General features: G+C 45.1%; 1 protein-coding gene across 2 annotated transcripts in view; it reads left to right on the forward strand.

Annotated features, from left to right (window-relative positions):
- The window catches only part of LOC128688561 (Protein kinase, cGMP-dependent at 21D), an 885484-nt gene that overhangs the window by 171394 nt on the left and 691634 nt on the right, over window positions 1-22456 (forward strand). For both annotated transcript variants that reach the window (XM_053776430.2, XM_053776431.2), the window contains exon 2: window positions 685-1456. In XM_053776430.2, coding sequence (XP_053632405.2) covers window positions 686-1456 — 771 coding nt within the window. In that variant the 5' untranslated portion in view covers window position 685. The remainder of the gene's footprint in view (window positions 1-684; window positions 1457-22456) is intronic.

The raw sequence follows: 22456 nt of genomic DNA on the forward strand, positions 1-22456 counted from the left end.
GTCATCTTACCTCGGTGGACAACTCCGGTGTTTTGGAAAAAAAATATCCCTGCTAGAAAACATACAAATCAATCTCCGCTTTCATCACTCCTGATATCATTCATCAGTACTAATTGTCAACTTTCAGAATTATTAACTCGGCTCAAAAACTGAAGGAAATTGTAACAATACATAAATAGCTATTATGTATGTAAGTATCAATGTTGTATATTCTGAAACACGAAATCAAACACCATGTTTTTGATTGTACGAAGCTCCTGATTCTTGTCAAGAGAATCTGTCAAAGGCAGCAGAACTAGGATGTAAGGACAAGGCGACGTAGAACCTCCCCGTACCATGGTTGAAGGTACACTGGCCTTACTTAGATCCTCTTTCAGGTTTCAATATTTTGTGATCACATCATCCTTGTACCTCCACTGCTGCTGCTGTTTCTGTACTCGAGGGATGTGCTGGAAAGAAACACTTATGCACAGTTTCGCCACGAGCAGCGAAATGTTTCTTCTAATAAATTGCACAAATTGTACACAAGCGTCTTCCATATATTTTGTCTGTCACCGTATCATTTCTCGACTGATGCAGCCTACTGTGTGTGTGTGTGTGTGTGTGTGTGTGTGTGTGTGTGTGTGTGTGTGTGTGTGTGTTGCCAACATGCCACCTGCTAATTCCTTGTTGTTGTTGTTGCAGGATGGAGGGCGAAACGTTCCCAGCCAGCGTGAGAGAAATGAGCCGTATGTTGCAAGAGGCCTCCCTCACTCAGGACACACCCACGCCCCCAGACTCCCCCTCCCACTCTCCCACGCCCACCCCCTGCCACCAGTCCTCCAAAGATGAGGCCAGTGACCCTTGTATGGGGGAGGGCGAGGGGTGCCCTGTAGAGGAGGAGGTCGCTGGGGTAGAGGAGGAGGAGGAGGAGGTCGGCACGAAGGAGGCCGTGGTGGAGGTGGGCGGGGGCGGGTCTTTCGAGGTGGGCGGTGCAGTGGTGGGCGGCGCTAGCAGTGAGAGCAGTGGGACGGGCGGCAGTAGTGGGCCAGTCAGTCTTTCTCAGATCTTGGGTCGGCCAGTGTATGCTGCTGCTCCCCCTGCCTCTCTTGTGTGCCGCCCTGCCACCCCTACCACCCCGCCCACCCTTACCCACTCCCCCCCGCCCTCACCCATGCCGGTGGCCACCATGGGTAACGGCACGTCAGGCCAAACTGGCGGCCACCAACACAATCTTCAGCCCCACGGGGTACACACCGGGGGCGCTGGCCCCGGGGTGGGGCGCGGGGTAGCCAAACCCGTTTACCCGGAGGATTATAACTACCTCAAAGGACTAGTGCCCGAGCTCAAGGCTGAGGTGCGAGAGCGAGACCTCAAGATCAACATGCTGGAGGCTGACACTCTCGACCTCAGACGTCAGCTGAAGAAGAAGACTGAACAAATGAACAAATTGCAGCGTGAGGTACACAAGCTTAAGGTGAGTACAGTTGTTCATTGTACCTGCTCGTGTAGCTCTTGATGTACCTTCTCCTGTAACTCTTGATGTTCCTCCTGCTGTGACTCTTGCTGTGACTCTTGATGTACCTCCTGGTGTAACTCTTGATGTACCTCCTGGTGTAACTCTTGATGTACCTTCTGCTGTAACTCTTGATGTTCCTCCTGCTGTGATTCTTGATGTACCTCCTGGTGTAACTCTTGATGTACCTCTTGCTGTGACTCTTGATGTACCTCCTGGTGTAACTCTTGATGTACCTCCTGGTGTAACTCTTGATGTACCTCCTGGTGTAACTCTTGATGTACCTCCTGGTGTAACTCTTGATGTACCTCCTGGTGTAACTCTTGATGTACCTCCTGGTGTAACTCTTGATGTACCTCCTGGTGTAACTCTTGATGTACCTTCTGCTGTAACTCTTGATGTACCTCCTGCTGTGATTCTTGATGTACCTCCTGGTGTAACTCTTGATGTACCTCCTGGTGTAACTCTTGATGTACCTCTTGCTGTGACTCTTGATGTACCTCCTGGTGTAACTCTTGATGTACCTCCTGGTGTAACTCTTGATGTACCTCCTGGTGTAACTCTTGATGTACCTTCTGCTGTAACTCTTGATGTACCTCCTGGTGTAACTCTTGATGTACCTTCTGCTGTGACTCTTGATGTACCTCCTGCTGTGATTCTTGATGTACCTCCTGCTGTGACTTGATGTACCTCCTGCTGTGACTCTTGATGTACCTCCTGCTGTGACTTGATGTACCTCCTGCTGTGACTCTTGATGTACCTCCTGCTGTGACTCTTGATGTACCTCCTGGTGTAACTCTTGATGTACCTCCTGCTGTGACTCTTGATGTATCTCCTGCTGTGACTCTTGATGTACCTCCTGCTGTGACTCTTGATGTACCGCCTGGTGTAACTCTTGATGTACCTCCTGCTGTGACTCTTGATGTACCTCCTGTTGTGACTCTTGATGTACCTCCTGCTGTGACTTGATGTACCTCCTGCTGTGACTCTTGATGTACCTCCTGTTGTGACTCTTGATGTACCTCCTGCTGTGACTTGATGTACCTCCTGCTGTGACTCTTGATGTACCTCCTGGTGTAACTCTTGATGTACCTCCTGCTGTGACTCTTGATGTACCTCCTGGTGTAACTCTTGATGTACCTCCTGGTGTAACTCTTGATGTACCTCCTGCTGTGACTCTTGATGTACCTCCTGCTGTGACTCTTGATGTACCTCCTGCTGTGACTCTTGATGTACCTCCTGCTGTGACTCTTGATGTACCTCCTGGTGTACCTCCTGTTGTACCGCCAGTTGTACCTCCTGTTGTACCTACTGATATACCACCTGTAACTCGGATTGTACTGCCTGTTGTACCAACTGTTAAACCTGCCGCTGTACCTCCTGATGAACCTGTTGTTCCACCTGTCTCTTGAATCTTCTGCTTTACCTTATTCCTACCGTTGCACCACATACCTGTAGATGTACCTCCCGTTGTACCTCATACCTACCGCTGTACCGCCTGTTGTATCTGCTGCTGTACCTTCTGCTATACATTCTGTACCTCCTGTTGTACTTCCTGTTGTCCCTCATGCCTGTTGTATCTCCTACCTGTTATACCTCCTACCTGTTATACCTCCTACCTGTTGTACCTCCTTCCTGTTGTACAGCCTTCCAGTTGTACCTCCTTCCTGTTGCTCCTCCAACTTGTTGTACTTCCTACCTGTTGTATCTCCTTCCTGTTGTACCTGCTTCCTTTTGTACCCTCTTCCTGTTTACTGCCTACCAGTTAAACATCCTATCTGTTGTTCCTCTTACCTGTTGTTCTTCCTACCTGTTGTACCTCCTACCTGTTGTACCTCCTACCTGTTGTACCTCCTACCTGTTGTACCTCCTACCTGTTGTACCTCCTACCTGTTGTACCTCATTCCAGTTGTACCTCCCTGTTGTACCTCCTACCTGTTGTACCTCCTTCCTGTTGTACATCCTTGTTATGCCTCCTAATTGTTGTACCTTCTACCTGTTGTACCGCCTGCCTGTTACACATCGTATCTGTTATTCCTCCTACCTGTTGTACCAACTACCTGTTCCTACTACCTGTTGTTCCTACTACCTGTTGTTCCTCCCACCTGTTGTTCCTCCCACCTGTTGTGCCTCCTTCCTGTTGTTCCTACTACCTGCTGTACCTCCTTCCTGTTGTTCCTACTACCTGTTGTGCCTCCTTCCTGTTGATCATACTATCTGTTGTTCCTACTACCTGTTGTACCTCCTTCCTGTTGTTCCTCCTATCTGTTGTACCCCTACCTGGTGTTCCTACTACCTTTTGTTCCTACTACCTGTTGTTCCTAGCTGTTCTACCTGTTGTTCCTCTACATGTACCCCCTACGTGTTGTTCCTCCAGCTTTTCTTCCTTCTACCTGTTGTTCTTTCTGCCTGTTGTTGTTCCTACCTGTTGTTCTTCTACCTTCTCCTACATGTTGTTCCTTATATCTGTTATTACTCTACCTGTTCATACTTGTTGATTCTGCCTGTTGTTCCTCCTACCTATTGTTCCCCCTATGTTGTTCTTCTTACCTGTTGTTCCTCTACCTGTTGTTCCTCATACTTATTGTTCCTCCTACCTATTGTTCCTCCTACCTATTGTTCCTCCTACCTATTGTTCCTCCCATGTTCTTCTTACCTGTTGTTCCTCTACCTGTTGTTCCTCCTACCTATTGTTCCTCCTATGTTGTTCTTACCTGTTGTTCCTCTACCTGTTGTTTCTCCTACCTGTTGTTCCTCTACCTGTTGTTCCTCCTACCTGTTGTTCCTCTACCTGTTCCTACTTGCTGTTAATACCTGTTGTTCCTCTTTCCTGTTGTTCCTCCTACCTGTTGTCCCTCCTAGCTGTTGTTCCTCCTACCTGTTGTTCCTCCTACCTGTTGTTCCTCTTACCTGTTGTTCCTCCTACCTGTTGTTCCTCCTACCTGTTGTTCCTACTTGCTGTTAATACCGGTTGTTCCTCTTTCCTGTTGTTCCTCCAACCTGCTGTTCCTCCTACCTGTTGTTCCTCCTACCTGTTGTTCCCACTAGCTATTGAACCACCAACCTGTTCCTAATACCCGTTTTTTTTTCTCCTACCTATTGTTTCCTACTACCTGTTGCTTCTAATACCTGTTGTCCCTAAATGAGGTTTTATTTACTAATGTGTAGAACTATAAGATAACCTTTTGGACTCTTGTTGCGTGTACTTGATGCAAATCGAAACAGTCTGTATGTCTGATGTATGCATATCACTGTTGTCTTGGCTTCAGATTTCTGCTTACCTTAGCTCCAAAGCTCTGTTCACATTATCTGTGTCCATGTTTCATATTACTTAGTTTACAAATGTCAAGGTCATTTTCATTCCCCAGGATTTAAACTTGTTTCTCTTCTACATTAAACTTCATCTTTCCGACAGCATGAATAGCTTGTCTAAATCATCCTGAAGTTTAATGGTACCGTTCTCAGAATTTATTTGTTGGCCACCTTTTGTGTTGTCACTGAGTGAATAAACGTCGCTATTTATTCTCCCATCAAAAGTTCCTAATTATTATTATGAACAAGAGGTCCAAACTGACATACAACCAGTTCTGAAGACTCATGACATCGTAATGACACGATTGCAAACAAACCATACCACGGGTTGGGTTAGAACCCGCGATCAGAGAGTCACAAAGCTCCAGCTGGTCCGGTGGCTAACGCGTCGGTCTGGAGTCTTGTGACTCTGATCGCGGGTTCTAACCTCACCAGTGGTATGGCCAGTTCTGATGGTCTGTTTGGGCTGGTTCAGTGGGGAGAACGGTCAGTAACCTCTCTGGGGAGTTGACACTGGTTTTACAGTTGTGGTCTGGATCACTTCAATAATTTGGAAACTATGACCTGGAAAACACTTTCCCAGATTCTGGGGACCCACACTGAAAAAAAACAAGAATATTGTTCTAACTAAACCTCATGAAACACCACTACATCCCACTGATACAGCTAACAAGATAAACGACTTCTTCTCAAACATAGGATCTAATCTCGCCAGTAAAATCCCAAGTACCAATGCCCGTGCCGGGGACTACCTAGATGGGAATTTCCCAAATTCCTTCTATCCAACTGAGCCCACGGAAGTCGCCACGATCATAAAGTCACTTAAAAATAACTCGGGGAATCTGTCTCACGTCCCACCATTATTGTACAAGCGAGCGGCCCATGTCCTTTCGCATGCTATTACATTACTTTTTAACACGTCACTAGAAACTAGCACTTTCCCGACACTACTCAAGACAGCAAGCGTTACACCAATACATAAAGGTGGTGACCCTACAGACGTAAACAACTGTAGGCCAATATAAAACTTACCATTGCTATCCAAAATCTTCGAGAAACTCGTGCACAGGAGACTATATTCATTTATAACGTCACAAAACATACTCAACCCCTGCCAATTTGGATTCAGGAAAAATAAAAGCACTAATGATGCAATTATAAAAATGCTAGACCTACTTTACACAGCATTGGAAAATAAGGAATATCCGCTAGGAATTTTTATTGACCTAAGAAAAGCGTTTGACACAGTAGACCACGGCATCCTACTCCACAAACTTGACCACTATGGTATAAGAGGCCATGCGCTTGCATATTTTAAATCCTACCTTTCTAATAGGTATCAGTATGTCACCATTAAAGACAGCCTCTTCAGTACGGCCACTTGATACTGGAGTTCGCAGGGAAGTGTCCTTGGACCCCTGCTCTTTCTCATTTACATCAATGATCTTCCAAACATATCCCAACACCTGAAACCCATTCTCTTTGCTGACGACACGACTTATGTCATCTCCCACCCTAATCTTGCCACCCTCAACACCATTGTTAACGAGGAGCTGCTCAAAATATCGACTTGGATGACAGCCAATAAACTTACACTTAATACTGGCAAAACCTACTATATTATGTTTGGTAGCAGAGCAGGTGTTGCGCAACTTTACATTATGATCGACAACACTCTAATTGCCAGACATAATGAGGGCAAATTCCTTGGCCTATACCTCGACAACAACCTAAATTTCAGCACCCATATCCAACACATAAAAAAAGTATCCAAAACGGTGGGGATCCTCTCCAAGATACGATACTACGTGCCGCAAACTGCCCTTCTCACACTACACCATTCACTTATATATCGATACCTCACCTGTGCTATCTGTGCTTGGGGTTCAACTGCAGCAACACACCTAAAGCCAATAATAACCCAACAAAAAGCCGCAGTAAGAATAATCACTAAATCCCATCCCTGGCAACACTCCCCCCCCCCACTCTTCATAGATCTAAACTTACTACCTGTTCAGAACATCCACACTTACTACTGTGCAATCTGTATCTACAGGACCTTAAATTCCAATATTAACCTTGACCTAAAACGCTTTCTTGATAGTTGTGACATGGTCCACATGCATAACACCAGACACAAACATCTCTGACATTCCCCGTGTTCGACTAAACCTTTACAAAAAATCAATGTATTTCAAAGGATCTAAAATCTGGAACACCCTACCTGAGAACTCTAGAACTGCAGACACATTCATCACTTTCAAAACTACAGTTAGAAAACATCTCCCTGATACACCCCGACAACTAACTAAATGATAACCACCTGGTGGTTCACAATTACACTCACTCACCCACTGACTATAAACCCAGAAATACTAATCTTAATCTTAAAATAATAAATCCTAACTAGTCATAAGTTTGCCTATGATACTCCAATATAGACACTTTGTATTGTGCCAAAACAAAAGCATTCACATTGCTAGACTCACAAATTATGATGTAGTCACTTAGCCTTAATACCATAATCTGTAAGGATTTAATGTTAATTTAAGAATTAATCTAAGTCTGCCCGAAATGCCTAGCCATGCTAGGCGTCCTAGTGGCCCCCTCTGTAATTAGTATTTTATAACATGTAAACCCCACATTGTAACCCTTATAGAGAATAAACTTGAATTGAAATGAATAGAGGACGCATGATCAGACTTTGTGAAATTAACACACTAAGTTATTTCTGAATGCTGAAGATGTGAATCTACTTAATGAAATGCCAATGTGTTGTCGTAAACGATACTGAAGAGAACTTTATTTTGAGTAAGGAGGGAAACGCCACAGAAAGAAAATGATTATGGAAGACATTTTTTTATGTTATTTAAAATTTTATGTACATAATACATAGGTATGTCGAACATACGTAAAACATAACAATATTATAACTAACAATACTAACACTCCACAACCCCTTCAACAGGTAACTGAAACACGTATATAATAACACTAAATGCAATCCTAACACTTCATTTATTCAATACAAGATGCGCCTCAACATGAAATATATTCTCCTCTAAACATTTACCTACAATTTTATAAACGACAGACTATCAGAAATACATTTAATATCACATTAGACTATTAAAACCTTTGCTATGATATGTTATGACCATATAATCTGATAGTTTAACTAAACTTTACACGCGTAAAACGTGCAAGTTAATTGAACAAGAGTTTACAAACAAGAAGTCAACACCAGCATTACTATACATTGCTATATGTTACTGTACATTGCTATACATTTATTATGCAAAGCATCATAGCGCTAGGTATAAGATTAACGAGGTAACATCAACTGCATATTCAAGGAATACAGATATAGCAAAAACAGAGACGTGGTTTAATTTGGAGTCAAGATAAACCTGCTGGTTACAAGGATCTAATTACTCCATAATGAAAGAAGAAGAAGAGAGGAAGAGGAGGAGGAGGAACGATGCTGAATATCAAAGACAACTTAAACTACTGCATCAAAAATGTTGCAAAGTCTGAAGGAACCGAGACTGAATCTGAAGGGTCGCAGTTTTCTGAAGGAAATGGAAATCTGATGTGCGTCCAGTATCGACCGCTGAACTTGGTGTCCAAGGGACACTTCTTGAAGGCAAAAACTCTGAAGGTTCCAAGATATAAAAACGTATTAATCACCGGGGGAGTTTAATTTTAGCAAAGTTAACTGAAATTCCATTACTGGAATTTGAGGCAGACGGCTTCCAGGACTGTTTTTTTTTTTTAAGGAATTTTTAATAGAACGAACGAGAGTAAATAATCTGGTGAGCAAGAAAATTCTGTAAACAATTTTGCAGACCTCTGAGAAGCATGGTACCAGCAGTCACAGTCTATTAGTACATTTAACATTGCTTGGAAATGATGAGGATAATGGAATGAAGTTAGTGTTTATAACAGATTTAAAGTACACCTGTCATGTCATGACTGGGGTTGCAAGGAGCACCTGTCGTGTGTTAACTGGGGTTGTAAAGTACACCTGTCATTTGATGATTGGGGTTGCAAGGAGCACCTGTCGTGTGTTAACTGGGGTTGTAAAGTACACCTGTCATTTGATGATTGGGGTTGCAAGGAGCACCTGTCGTGTGTTAACTGGGGTTGTAAAGTACACCTGTCATTTGATGATTGGGGTTACAAGGAGCACCTGTCGTGTGTTAACTGGGGTTGTAAAGTACACCTGTCATTTGATGATTGGGGTTACAAGGAGCACCTGTCGTGTGTTAACTGGGGTTGTAAAGTACACCTGTCATTTGATGATTGGGGTTACAAGGAGCACCTGTCGTGTGTTAACTGGGGTTGTAAAGTACACCTGTCATTTGATGATTGGGGTTACAAGGAGCACCTGTCGTGTGTTAACTGGGGTTGTAAAGTACACCTGTCATTTGATGATTGGGGTTGCAAGGAGCACCTGTCGTGTGTTAACTGGGGTTGTAAAGTACACCTGTCATTTGATGATTGGGGTTGCAAGGAGCACCTGTCGTGTGTTAACTGGGGTTGTAAAGTACACCTGTCATTTGATGATTGGGGTTGCAAGGAGCACCTGTCGTGTGTTAACTGGGGTTGTAAAGTACACCTGTCATTTGATGATTGGGGTTGCAAGGAGCACCTGTCGTGTGTTAACTGGGGTTGTAAAGTACACCTGTCATTTGATGATTGGGGTTGCAAGGAGCACCTGTCGTGTGTTAACTGGGGTTGTAAAGTACACCTGTCATTTGATGATTGGGGTTGCAAGGAGCACCTGTCGTGTGTTAACTGGGGTTGTAAAGTACACCTGTCATTTGATGATTGGGGTTGCAAGGAGCACCTGTCGTGTGTTAACTGGGGTTGTAAAGTACACCTGTCATTTGATGATTGGGGTTGCAAGGAGCACCTGTCGTGTGTTAACTGGGGTTGTAAAGTACACATGTCATTTGATGATTGGGGTTGCAAGGAGCACCTGTCGTATGTTAACTGGGGTTGTAAAGTACACCTGTCATTTGATGATTGGGGTTACAAGGAGCACCTGTCGTGTGTTAACTGGGGTTGTAAAGTACACCTGTCATTTGATGATTGGGGTTGCAAGGAGCACCTGTCGTGTGTTAACTGGGGTTGTAAAGTACACCTGTCATTTGATGATTGGGGTTACAAGGAGCACCTGTCGTGTGTTAACTGGGGTTGTAAAGTACACCTGTCATTTGATGATTGGGGTTGCAAGAAACACCTGTCGTGTGTTAACTGGGGTTGTAAAGTACACCTGTCATTTGATGATTGGGGTTGCAAGGAGCACCTGTCGTGTGTTAACTGGGGTTGTAAAGTACACCTGTCATTTGATGATTGGGGTTGCAAGGAGCACCTGTCGTGTGTTAACTGGGGTTGTAAAGTACACCTGTCATTTGATGATTGGGGTTGCAAGAAACACCTGTCGTGTGTTAACTGGGGTTGTAAAGTACACCTGTCATTTGATGATTGGGGTTGCAAGGAGCACCTGTCGTGTGTTAACGGGGGTTGTAAAGTACACCTGTCATTTGATGATTGGGGTTGCAAGGAGCACCTGTCGTGTGTTAACTGGGGTTGTAAAGTACACCTGTCATTTGATGATTGGGGTTGCAAGGAGCACCTGTCGTGTGTTAACTGGGGTTGTAAAGTACACCTGTCATTTGATGATTGGGGTTGCAAGAAACACCTGTCGTGTGTTAACTGGGGTTGTAAAGTACACCTGTCATTTGATGATTGGGGTTGCAAGGAGCACCTGTCGTGTGTTAACTGGGGTTGTAAAGTACACCTGTCATTTGATGATTGGGGTTGCAAGGAGCACCTGTCGTGTGTTAACTGGGGTTGTAAAGTACACCTGTCATTTGATGACTGGGGTTACAAGGAGCACCTGTCGTGTGTTAACTGGGGTTGTAAAGTACACCTGTCATTTGATGACTGGGGTTACAAGGAGCACCTGTCGTGTGTTAACTGGGGTTGTAAAGTACACCTGTCATTTGATGATTGGGGTTGCAAGGAGCACCTGTCGTGTGTTGATTTGAGTCTCAAAGAGAACAGCCAATATATTTTTTTCTAAGTTCAGTACACAGTTGGAGTATTTTCTTCACAAGCTAGACGGCCTCTGGTCGGAGGCTGGAGCCATGGAGAGAGATGATCTTCACGACCACTAATAGATAACAGCCTCTCCAGAGAACATATATTTCCTATGGAAAATAAGGCAAAATATTCTCAAAAATACAAAGAGGAGATTAAGACATCTTTTTGGGGAGTCGAAAAGAATTAACTCATACGAGGAGAGAAGAGGGTCACCTTATGAGCCGAGATACGCATATTGAAAGGAAGGTAAATGGGAAGTTATAATAATATAAACCGGTACACCTTGCTGTACCGTCTATTGTTCCGCCGGTACACCTTGCTGTACCGTCTATTGTTCCGCCGGTACACCTTGCTGTACCGTCTTTTGTTACGCTGGTACACCTTGCTGTACCGTCTATTGTTCCGCTGGTACATCTTGCTGTACCGTCTATTGTTCCTCTGGTACATCTTGCTGTACCGTCTATTGTTCCGCTGGTACACCTTGCTGTACCGTCTATTGTTCCGCTGGTACATCTTGCTGTACCGTCTATTGTTCCGCTGGTACACCTTGCTGTACCGTCTATTGTTCCGCTGGTACACCTTGCTGTACCGTCTATTGTTCCGCTGGTACATCTTGCTGTACCGTCTATTGTTCCGCTGGTACACCTTGCTGTACCGTCTATTGTTCCGCTGGTACATCTTGCTGTACCGTCTATTGTTCCGCTGGTACATCTTGCTGTACCGTCTGTTGTTCCGCTGGTACATCTTGCTGTACCGTCTATTGTTCCGCTGGTACATCTTGCTGTACCGTCTATTGTTCCGCTGGTACATCTTGCTGTACCGTCTATTGTTCCGCTGGTACACCTTGCTGTACCGTCTATTGTTCCGCTGGTACATCTTGCTGTACCGTCTATTGTTCCGCTGGTACATCTTGCTGTACCGTCTGTTGTTCCGCTGGTACATCTTGCTGTACCGTCTATTGTTCCGCTGGTACATCTTGCTGTACCGTCTATTGTTCCGCTGGTACATCTTGCTGTACCGTCTATTGTTCCGCTGGTACACCTTGCTGTACCGTCTATTGTTCCGCTGGTACATCTTGCTGTACCGTCTGTTGTTCCGCTGGTACATCTTGCTGTACCGTCTATTGTTCCGCTGGTACATCTTGCTGTACCGTCTATTGTTCCGCTGGTACATCTTGCTGTACCGTCTATTGTTCCGCTGGTACACCTTGCTGTACCGTCTATTGTTCCGCTGGTACATCTTGCTGTACCGTCTATTGTTCCGCTGGTACATCTTGCTGTACCGTCTATTGTTCCGCTGGTACACCTTGCTGTACCGTCTATTGTTCCGCTGGTACACCTTGCTGTACCGTCTATTGTTCCGCTGGTACACCTTGCTGTACCGTCTATTGTTCCGCTGGTACACCTTGCTGTACCGTCTATTGTTCCGCTGGTACATCTTGCTGTACCGTCTATTGTTCCGCTGGTACATCTTGCTGTACCGTCTATTGTTCCGCTGGTACATCTTGCTGTACCGTCTATTGTTCCGCTGGTACACCTTGCTGTACCGTCTATTGTTCCGCTGGTACATCTTGCTGTACCGTCTATTGTTCCGCTGGTACATCTTGCTGTACCGTCTATTGTTCCGCTGGTACACCTTGCTGTACCGTCTATTGTTCCGCTGGTACACCTTGCTGTACCGTCTATTGTTCCGCTGGTACATCTTGCTGTACCGTCTATTGTTCCGCTGGTACACCTTGCTGTACCGTCTATTGTTCCGCTGGTACACCTTGCTGTACCGTCTATTGTTCCACTGGTACACCTTGCTGTACCGTCTATTGTTCCGCTGGTACACCTTGCTGTACCGTCTATTGTTCCGCTGGTACACCTTGCTGTACCGTTTATTGTTCCGCTGGTACATCTTGCTGTACCGTCTATTGTTCCGCTGGTACACCTTGCTGTACCGTCTATTGTTCCGCTGGTACACCTTGCTGTACCGTCTATTGTTCCGCTGGTACATCTTGCTGTACCGTCTATTGTTCCGCTCGTACATCTTGCTGTACCGTCTATTGTTCCGCTGGTACATCTTGCTGTACCGTGTATTGTTCCGCTGGTACATCTTGCTGTACCGTCTGTTGTTCCGCTGGTACATCTTGCTGTACCGTCTGTTGTTCCGCTGGTACATCTTGCTGTACCGTCTATTGTTCCGCTGGTACATCTTGCTGTACCGTCTGTTGTTCCGCTGGTACATCTTGCTGTTCCGTCTATTGTTCCGCTGGTACATCTTGCTGTACCGTCTATTGTTCCGCTGGTACATCTTGCTGTACCGTCTGTTGTTCCGTTGGTACATCTTGCTGTACCGTCTATTGTTCCGCTGGTACATCTTGCTGTACCGTCTATTGTTACGCTGGTACATCTTGCTGTACCGTCTATTGTTCCGCTGGTACATCTTGCTGTACCGTCTATTGTTCCGCTGGTACATCTTGCTGTACCGTCTATTGTTACGCTGGTACATCTTGCTGTACCGTCTATTGTTACGCTGGTACATCTTGCTGTACCGTCTATTGTTCCGCTGGTACATCTTGCTGTACCGTCTATTGTTCCGCTGGTACATCTTGCTGTACCGTCTATTGTTCCGCTGGTACACCTTGCTGTACCGCCCACTGCTGTTACAGAAGGATCATGTCTTTTGTTGAGTTTTGGACACCGTATTTAAATCACTGTGAAGAAGTTTCACTGTACTCGCACCTTCACTGTACCGTGTGCCTTCACTGTACCGTGTGCCTTCACTGTACTGTGTGCCTTCAATGTACCGTGTGCCTTCACTGTACCGTGTGCCTTCACCGTACCGTGTGCCTTCACCGTACCGTGTGCCTTCACTGTACCGTATTCCTCCATTCTATCCCCCTTTGACCCCTCGGTTGGTGGGTGTGTAGATGAGTCTCTCTCTGGCCGGCTGTAGTTCGTACGTTAAATTGCGTGCGGCCGGTAGTAACAACCTGGTAGATCAGGCCCTGATCTATCGCGAGGCCTGGTCATGAACTGGGCCGCGGGGTCACTGACCCCAGGAGTGCCGTCCTGGTAGGCATCTTAATTAGGTTCCTGTGGCCAACCTTTCTTAATTTGTAGATGAATGGTTCAGAGAACCGACACGTTGATAAATTAGACATGTGCAACTCTTGGGTATCTTTATTGAGGAAACGTTTCGCCACACAGTGGCTTCATCAGTCCATACGTAGGAGAAACTTGAAAAACAGGAGGAGAATGAGGTAATCAGTCCCTCAACCTTGAGTCGATGTGGTCAGTCCATCACTCTTGAATAGAATACGGCGTATGGACTGATGAAGCCACTGTGTGGCGAAACGTTTCCTCAATAAAGATACCCAAGAGTTGCACATGTCTAATTTATCTTTCTTATTTTTTATAGTTATCTACCTCGACTCATTTCAAAGCCCAGTCAACTAACACCCATGTACCTACTTACTGTTAGGTAAACAGGGGCAGCAGGTATAAGGAAACATGCTCAACGTTCTTCCCCCCCCCCCTTCACGCCGGGGATCGAACCACTAACACAAACATGTGAGTTAAATGCGCTGCTAACTGAGCCACGGGACACACCCCTGTTTAAAGTGTTCCTGATTATGTATTCACGTACCGTCACGATGATCACACACACAGCTGTTCTGACACACAACAGTTCGTAACATAGTTTGAGTTAATGGGTAACATGTGCCAGACAAGACTTATTTAGGTTGTGGGGTAGATGGATGGGTGTGTGTACTCACCTATATGTGGCTGCTGGGGTCGATTCACAACTCCTGGCTCATGTACTCACCTAATTGTGGTTGCAGGGGTCGATACTCAGCTCCTGGCCCCGCCTCTTCACTGATCGCTGCTAGGTCCTCTCTCTCTCTGCTTTCAGAGCTTTGTCATACCTCGTCTTAAATCTATGTATGGTTCCTACCTCCACTACATCACTTGTTAAGCTATTCCACTTCCTGACGACTCTATGACTGAAGAAATACTTCCTAACATCCCTATGGCTCGTCTGAGTCTTCAGCTTCCACTTGTGACCCCTTGTTTCTATGTCCCCTCTCTGGAACAACCTGTGTCTGTCTACCTTATCTATTCCACGCAGTATTTTGTATGTCGCTATCATGTCTCCCCTGACCCGCCTGTCCTCCAGTGTCGTCAGTCCGATTTCCCTCAACCTTTCTTCGTAGGACATATCCTTGAGCTCCGGAACTAGCCTTGTTGCAAACCTTTGCACTTTCTCTAATTTCTTGACGTGTTTGCCCAGGCGTGGGTTCCAATCTGGTGCTGCATACTCCAGTATGGGCCTGACGTACACGGTGTACAGTGTCTTAAACGATTCCTTACTAAGGTATCGGAACGGTATTCTCAAGTTTGCCAGGCGCTCATATGCTGCAGCAGTTATCTGTTTGATGTGCGCCTCAGGAGATGTGCTCGGTATTATACTCACCCCCAGATCTTTTTCCTTGAGTGAGGTTTGCAGTCTTTGGCCACCTAGTCTATACACTACGGTCTTCTTTGCCCTTCTCCGATCTTCATGACTGCATTTGGCGGTGTTAAATTCGAGAAGCCAGTTGCTGGACCAGGTGTCCAGTCTGTCCAGGTCTCTTGAAGTCCTGCCTGATCCTCATCTGATTTAATTCTCCTCATTAACTTCACATCATCTGCGAACACGGACTCTTCTGAGTCTATCCCTTCCATCATGTGTGTGTGTGTGTGTGTGTGTGTGTGTGTGTGTGTGTGTGTGTGTATGTGTGTGTTAGAGAGAGAGAGAGAGAGAGAGAGAGAGAGAGAATGTACTCACCTAGTTGTGGTTAGAACATAAGAACATAAGAACGAAGGAACACTGCAGAAGGCCTACTGGCCCATGCGAGGCAGGTCCAAGTCTCCTACCGGCTTAAGCGTGTCTGCTCCATGAGCTTTATCATATCTCTTCCTAAAGCTGTGTATGGATCCTGCCTCCACATCTCTTTCCAGACTATTCCACTTCATGACAACTCTGTGACTGAAAAAATACTTCTTAATATCCCTGTGATTCATCTGAGTCTTCAACTTCCAATTGTGACCCCTTGTTGCCGTGTCCCATTTCTGAAACATCTTGTCTCTCTCCACCCCGTCGGTTCCTCTCAGTATTTTATATGTCATTATCATGTCCCCCCTATCTATCCTGTCCTCCAGTGTCGTCAGGTCGATTTCAGTTAACCTCTCCTCGTAGGACATGCCCCTTATCTCCGGGAATGGTCTCGTTGCAAACCTTTGCATTTTCTCTAATTTCCTTACGTGCTGCATACTCCAGTATGGGCCTGACGTGCACGGTGTACAGGGTCCTAAACAATTCCTTTTTGAGATGTAAAAATATTCTTAGGTTTGCTAGGCTCCCATATGTTGCAGCAGTTATTTGGTTGATTTGTGCTTCAGGAGATGTCCTCGATGTTATACTCATCCCAAGATCCTTTTCCTTGAGTGAGGTTTGTAGTCTCTGGCCCCCTAGACTACTCTGTCTGCGGTCTTCTTTGCCCTTGATCATCATGATTTTGCACTTAGTGGGGTTGAATTCCAGGAGCCAGTTTCTACACCAGGCCTGCAGCTAGTCCAGATCCCTTTGTAGTCCTGCCTGGTCCTCCTCCGATTGCATTCTTCTCATTAACTTCACATCTGCAAACAGGGACACTTCTGAGTCTATTCCATCATGTCGTTCACATATACCATAAACTTGACCGGCCCTAGGACTGACCACTGTGGAACCCGGCTCGTCACAAGCGCCCAATCTGAGACTTCGTCACGTACCATAACTCACTGATGTCTTCCCGTCAGGCCTTCCCTGTTATACATGCCTGGTCCTCCAGCTTTTGCACTAATCGCATGTGTGGAACTGTGTCAAAAGCCTTCTTACAGTCCAAGAAAACGCAATTTACCCATCCCTCTCTCTTGTCTTACTGCTATCACCTTGTCATAGAACTCCAGTAGGTTTGTGACACAGGATTTCCCGTCACTGAAACCGTGTTGGTTGTCATTGATAATCTCATTTTTTCTAGGTGCTCCACCACTATTTTCCTGATAATCTTCTCCATGACTTTGCAAGCTATACATGTCAGTGACACTGGTCTGTAGTTTAATGCTTCGTGTCTGCTTTTTTTTTAAATTGGGACTACATTTCCTGTCTTCCATACCTCATGTAGCTGCCCTGTTTCGATAGATGTGTTGAAGATTGTTGTTAGTGGCACACACAACGCCTCTGCGCTCTCTCTCTCTCTCTCTCTCTCTCTCTCTCTCTCTCTCTCTCTCTCTCAGGACCCACGGAGAGATCTTATCCGGCCCCATCGCTTTTGAGGTATCTAGTTCACTTAGCGAGCTAGATGTGTGAGTGTACTCACCTAGTTGAGGTTGCAGGGGTCGAGTGTTTGTGCGTGTGCGTGTTTGTGCCTGTGTGTGTCTGGATGTGTGTGTGTACGTGTGTGTGCTCACCTATTTGTAGTTGCAGGGGTCAACTCATAGCTCCTGGCCCCGCCTCTTCACTGATTGCTACTATGTCCTCTCTCCCCCTGCTCCATGAGCTTTATCAAACCTCGTCTTAAAACTATGTATGGTTCCCGCCTCCACTACATCACTTTCTAGGCTATTCCACTGCCTGACAACTCTATGACTGAAGAAATACTTCCTAACATCCCTTTGATTCATCTGAGTCTTCAACTTCCAATTGTGACCTCTTGTTTCTGTGTCCCATCTCTGGAACATCTCGTCTTTGTCCATCTTGTCTATTCCGCGTAGTATTTTATATGTCGTTATCATGTCTCCCGTGACCCTCCTGTCCTCCAGTGTTGTCAGGCCGATTTCCCTCAACCTTTCTTCGTAGGACAATCCCCTTAGCTCTGGGACTAGTCCTGCTGCAAACCTTTGCACTTTCTCTAATTTCTTGATTTGCTTGACCAGGTGTGAATTCCAGACTGGTGCTGCATACTCCAGTATGGGCCTGACGTAAATGGTGTACAGTCTTGAACGATTCCTTATTGAGGTATCTGAAAGCTATCCTTAGGTTTGCCAGACGCCCGTATGCTGCAGCAGTTATCTGATTGATGTGCGCCTCAGGAGATGTGCTCGGTTTTATACTCACCCCCAGATCTTTTTCCTTGAGTGAGGTTTGCAGTCTTTGGCCCCCTAGACTATACTGTGTCTGCAGTGTTCTTTGCCCTTCCCCGATCTTCATGACTTTGCATTTGGCAGGGTTAAACTCAAGGAGCCAGTTCCTGGACCAGGCTTGTAGCCTGTCCAGGTCTCTTCGTAATCCTGCCTGATCCTCGACCGATTTGATTCTCCGCATTAAATTCTCATCATCTGCTAACAAGGACACTTCTGAGTCTATCACTTCCGTTATGTCATTCACATATACCAAAAACAGCACAGGTCCTAAGACTGACCCCTGTGGAACCCCGCTTGTTACAGGCGCCCACTCGGACACCTTGTCACGTACCACGAGTCGTTGTTTCCTCCCTGTCAGGTATTCTTTGATCCATTGCAGTGCCTTTCCTGTTATGTGTGCCTGATCCTCTAGCTTTTGCAGTAATCTCTTGTGAGGAACTGTGTCGAAGGCAATGCAGTCCAAGAAAATGCAGTGTATTCACCCCTCTCTTTCTTGTCTTACTTCTGTCACCTTGTCATAAAACTCCAGTAGGTTTGTGACAGGATTTTCCTTCTTTGAAACCATGCTGGTTGTCGATTATACACTTGTTTTTTTCCAGGTGTTCCACCACTCTCCTCCTGATGATGATCTCCATGACTTTGCATACTATACACGTTAGTGATACAGGTCTGTAGTTTAATGCCTCATGCCTGTCTCCTTTTTTAAAAATTGGGACTACATTTGCCATCTTCCATACCTCAGGAAGTTGCCCAGTTTCAATGGATGTGTTGATCTTTGTTAATGGCACACACAGCATTTAAGGACCCACGGAGAGATGTCTTGTCCCACTGCCTATGAGGTATCAAGTTCACATAGCAGCTTCTTCACCACCTCCTCGGTTATGTGTACCTCATCCAGCACTTGTTGGTGTACCTCCCTGCTCTGATTTCCTGGAGTCCTACCGGTTTCCACTGTAAATACTTCTTTAAATCTCGTGTTGAGCTCTTCACATACCTCTCGGTCGTTTCTTGTGAACTCCCCATCACCCTTCCTCAGTCTGATTACCTGGTCCTTGACTGTTGTTTTCCTCCTGATGTGGCTGTACAACAGCTTCGGGTCAGACTTGACTTTCGATTTTATGTCATTTTCATATTGTTGCTGAGCCTCCCTTCTTATCTGTGCATATTCGTTTCTGACTCTTCAACTAATCTCTTTATTTTCCTGAGTTCTCTGTCTTCTGTACCTTTTCCATTCTCTAGTACACCTAGTTTTTCCCTCCCTACACCTTTGGGTGAACCAAGGACTCATTCTGTTCTTCCCATTATTCCTGTTTCCCTTGGGAACAAACCTCTGCTCTGCCTCCTTGCATTTTGTTGTCACATAGTCCATTTCTTGTACTGGTTTTCCTGTCAGTTCTCTCTCCCACTGAATGTCTTGCAGGAAGTTCATCATGCCTGAGTAGTTCCCCCTTTTGTAGTTTGGTTTTTCCCATCCTATTCCTGCTACTATCTCTACTTGAAGCTCAACTATGTAGTCAAAGCACAGAACCACATGATCACTAGCTCCTAGGGGCCTTTCATACATGATATCCTCGATGTCCGAACTACTCAAGGTGAATACAAGGTCCAGTCTTGCTGGATCATCCTCGCCTCACTCTCTGGTAGTGTCTCTAACATGTTGATGCATGAGGTTTCCAGTACCACATCCATCATCTTGGCTCTCCATGTTTCGGGACCCCCATGGGGCTCCAGGTTTTCCCAATCAATCTCCTTGTGATTGAAATCACCCATAACTAGTAACTTTGCTCCCATGTGAGCTCTTCTGGACACCTCGGCTGGTGTGTCAACCATTGCTCTGTTGCTCTCATCGTATTCTTCTCTTGGTCTGCAGTTCTGTGGCGGGTTGTACATTACTGCAATTATCACCTTATGGCCCCCAGACTGGATTGTTCCTACTAAGTAGTCTCTTTCACCCGTGCCATCCATTCCTTCCATTTTCTCAAAACTTCACTGGTTTTTAATGAGCAGTGCAACTCCTCCTCCCCCTCTCCTCCCTCTGTCTTTCCTGAGGATTTGATATCTGGGTGGAAAGATTGTATCTGTTATTATTCCGGTGAGTTTTGTTTCTGTGAGTGCTATTATGTCTGGGGATGTCTCCTTGATTCTTTCATGCCACTCCTCACACTTACTTGTTATTCCATCTGCATTTGTATACCACATCTTTAACTTCCTTTCTAAGACTGTGGTCTGGGGGGGTACATTGGGGTTGGGGAAGTGGGAGACCTGATAGGGAACTATGGGTGGTTGCTGTGGGGGTGGAGTTTGTAATGAGATGGGTGGGGGCATTGGATATGGCATGGGTGTTTTGGGTTAGAATGTTGGATTGCACTGGGGTTGTCCTGGTTGGGGGGCTTCTGTAGGTAGTTGTGAGGAAGGCTGTATTTGATTTTCCTGAGTCTGGGTTCTCCTGTCCGTCTCCATCTCAATCTTCTCCTCTCTTTCCTCCTTTCGCCTTTGTGTGTCTGCGTGTGTCTGTCTGTGTGTGTGTCTGCGTGTGTGTGTGTCTGCGTGTGTGTGTGTCTGCGTGTGTGTGTGTCTGCGTGTGTATGTGTGTGTGTGTGTAATTACCTCTGTGTAGCTACAGTAGCAGAGTTATGCTCTTGGTGTCTCGTCTTCAATACTCTGCTCGTCATATGACATTTTACATCTGCCAATTTTTATAGCATTTACTACTTCCTCTCTCAATTCATTTCATTGATCAATCACCCTATTTTAAAGTAAAAATTCTCTGTTATCACTGCCGCTTCTCTTTTTCTTCAATTTACAACTGTGACCTCTTCTTATCCATGTTTCATTTAGTAAGAAATCTTCAACAACTCTTTCCTGTTCCTTTTGACTTATCTGTAGCCATTATGTTTCTTATCCTCTCATCCAGCGTGAACATTTTTCGTCGTAAAAAGAGGAGTTCTCTCTGACTGTTACTATAATTAATCACTTCGTCATTCGGATAAACACTAAATACCAGTCGTCTCATATTTAGTCCTTATTTGGAAATTACCCCTTCCGAGAAGGCTCTTACCAAAGGGGACTCTTTGAATCCTCTGGGCGATGTCCAAAAGACTCCAACTCTGCTGCCTGGACCCACAGTACAAGCCGACAAATATACCCTAGCAATACAGATTTGTGCAAGTCCTGACACCTGAGGTACAATGGCTGCTTTCCTTGGGATGTGTTGTGAAGCTGGAAGGAATTGTTATTCCTTGTCTCGAAGCCTTCCAGATGTCTGTCTCACCCGAGTACCAATTATGAGTCACTAATACTCGCACCGGTAGCTTAAGAATCATGAATTAACCGAATTATCATTTGTTATCTTCTCTCACGAATGATACGGCTGACCCAGTCGGCTACCTTGTAGAGACTGCCCCACGGGCCTCTAATGACGCTTGGCTCAGTGCTGTTAAGACCTCGAGAACGTTAAGTTCGGTTCTTAAGCTAGCTTACTACTGACTAACGATTAATTAGCCTTACAATCAAGGTTTAGGATGGAGGCGTGGCGGAGTAGCAATGCGCAGCTTGCCTCTAACTCACTCTCTCTCTCTCTCTCTCTCACATATATATGTATCGCTACACTTACGCGGAAAACTCGGGCTTTTCCATATCTTTAATGTTCTCAGCCTTTCATCACAACTCTTGATATTTTTTTTTATTAAATTTAGCAGCCAATTTGCTGCTGCTTTTTGAACATATTGAAACATATGAGTGTTGAGGCGAGGACTGCACACTGCCGCTGCATATTGCAATTTTGGTCTCATATAAGTAGTTAAACATTTTCCTTTGAATTTCACCATCTATTTATGACAGCTGTTTTATAAGTCCTGGAGTAGTATTCGAATTTCTCACATTTTCATTTATATAATCTACTGTCCACTTTCAAGATTTTTTTGCAATGTGTATTGTTCATCATTTGTCCTGATTAGGTTAAAACTCTTTTTCCTATCATCATCTAGTATCAATTTCTTTACTTCCTCTTTAATTATTTCAGTATCCTCTAACTCCGTTGTCTGGGATGAAAATCTATGTGAAAAATATCCTTTGTGAATACACTGAAATTATTTATCAGTTGAAAACTCCACACATATTTCCCCTCTTAAATGATTTTCCCCACTTGTTTAGTCTTTGGATTCCATCATTAACATTTAGTTTACATTTTGTAATCTTTAATAAAACATTTGGTTGTTGTTCTTGTCTATTTCCTCTCCAAAGTTTTACTTCCTCTCTCCATACATTTATATATTCATATCTTCCCTCCTTGCTAAGTTTCTTGGCTGATTCTCTCCCTTTATTGATTTCGAGCCTCTTCCTCATTCTCCTTGCACCTCCATCACTTTACACTAAGCTATCCTTCCTT

This window comes from Cherax quadricarinatus, chromosome 13 (genome assembly GCF_038502225.1).
Source record: "Cherax quadricarinatus isolate ZL_2023a chromosome 13, ASM3850222v1, whole genome shotgun sequence".
In the NCBI taxonomy this organism is placed as follows: domain Eukaryota; kingdom Metazoa; phylum Arthropoda; class Malacostraca; order Decapoda; family Parastacidae; genus Cherax; species Cherax quadricarinatus.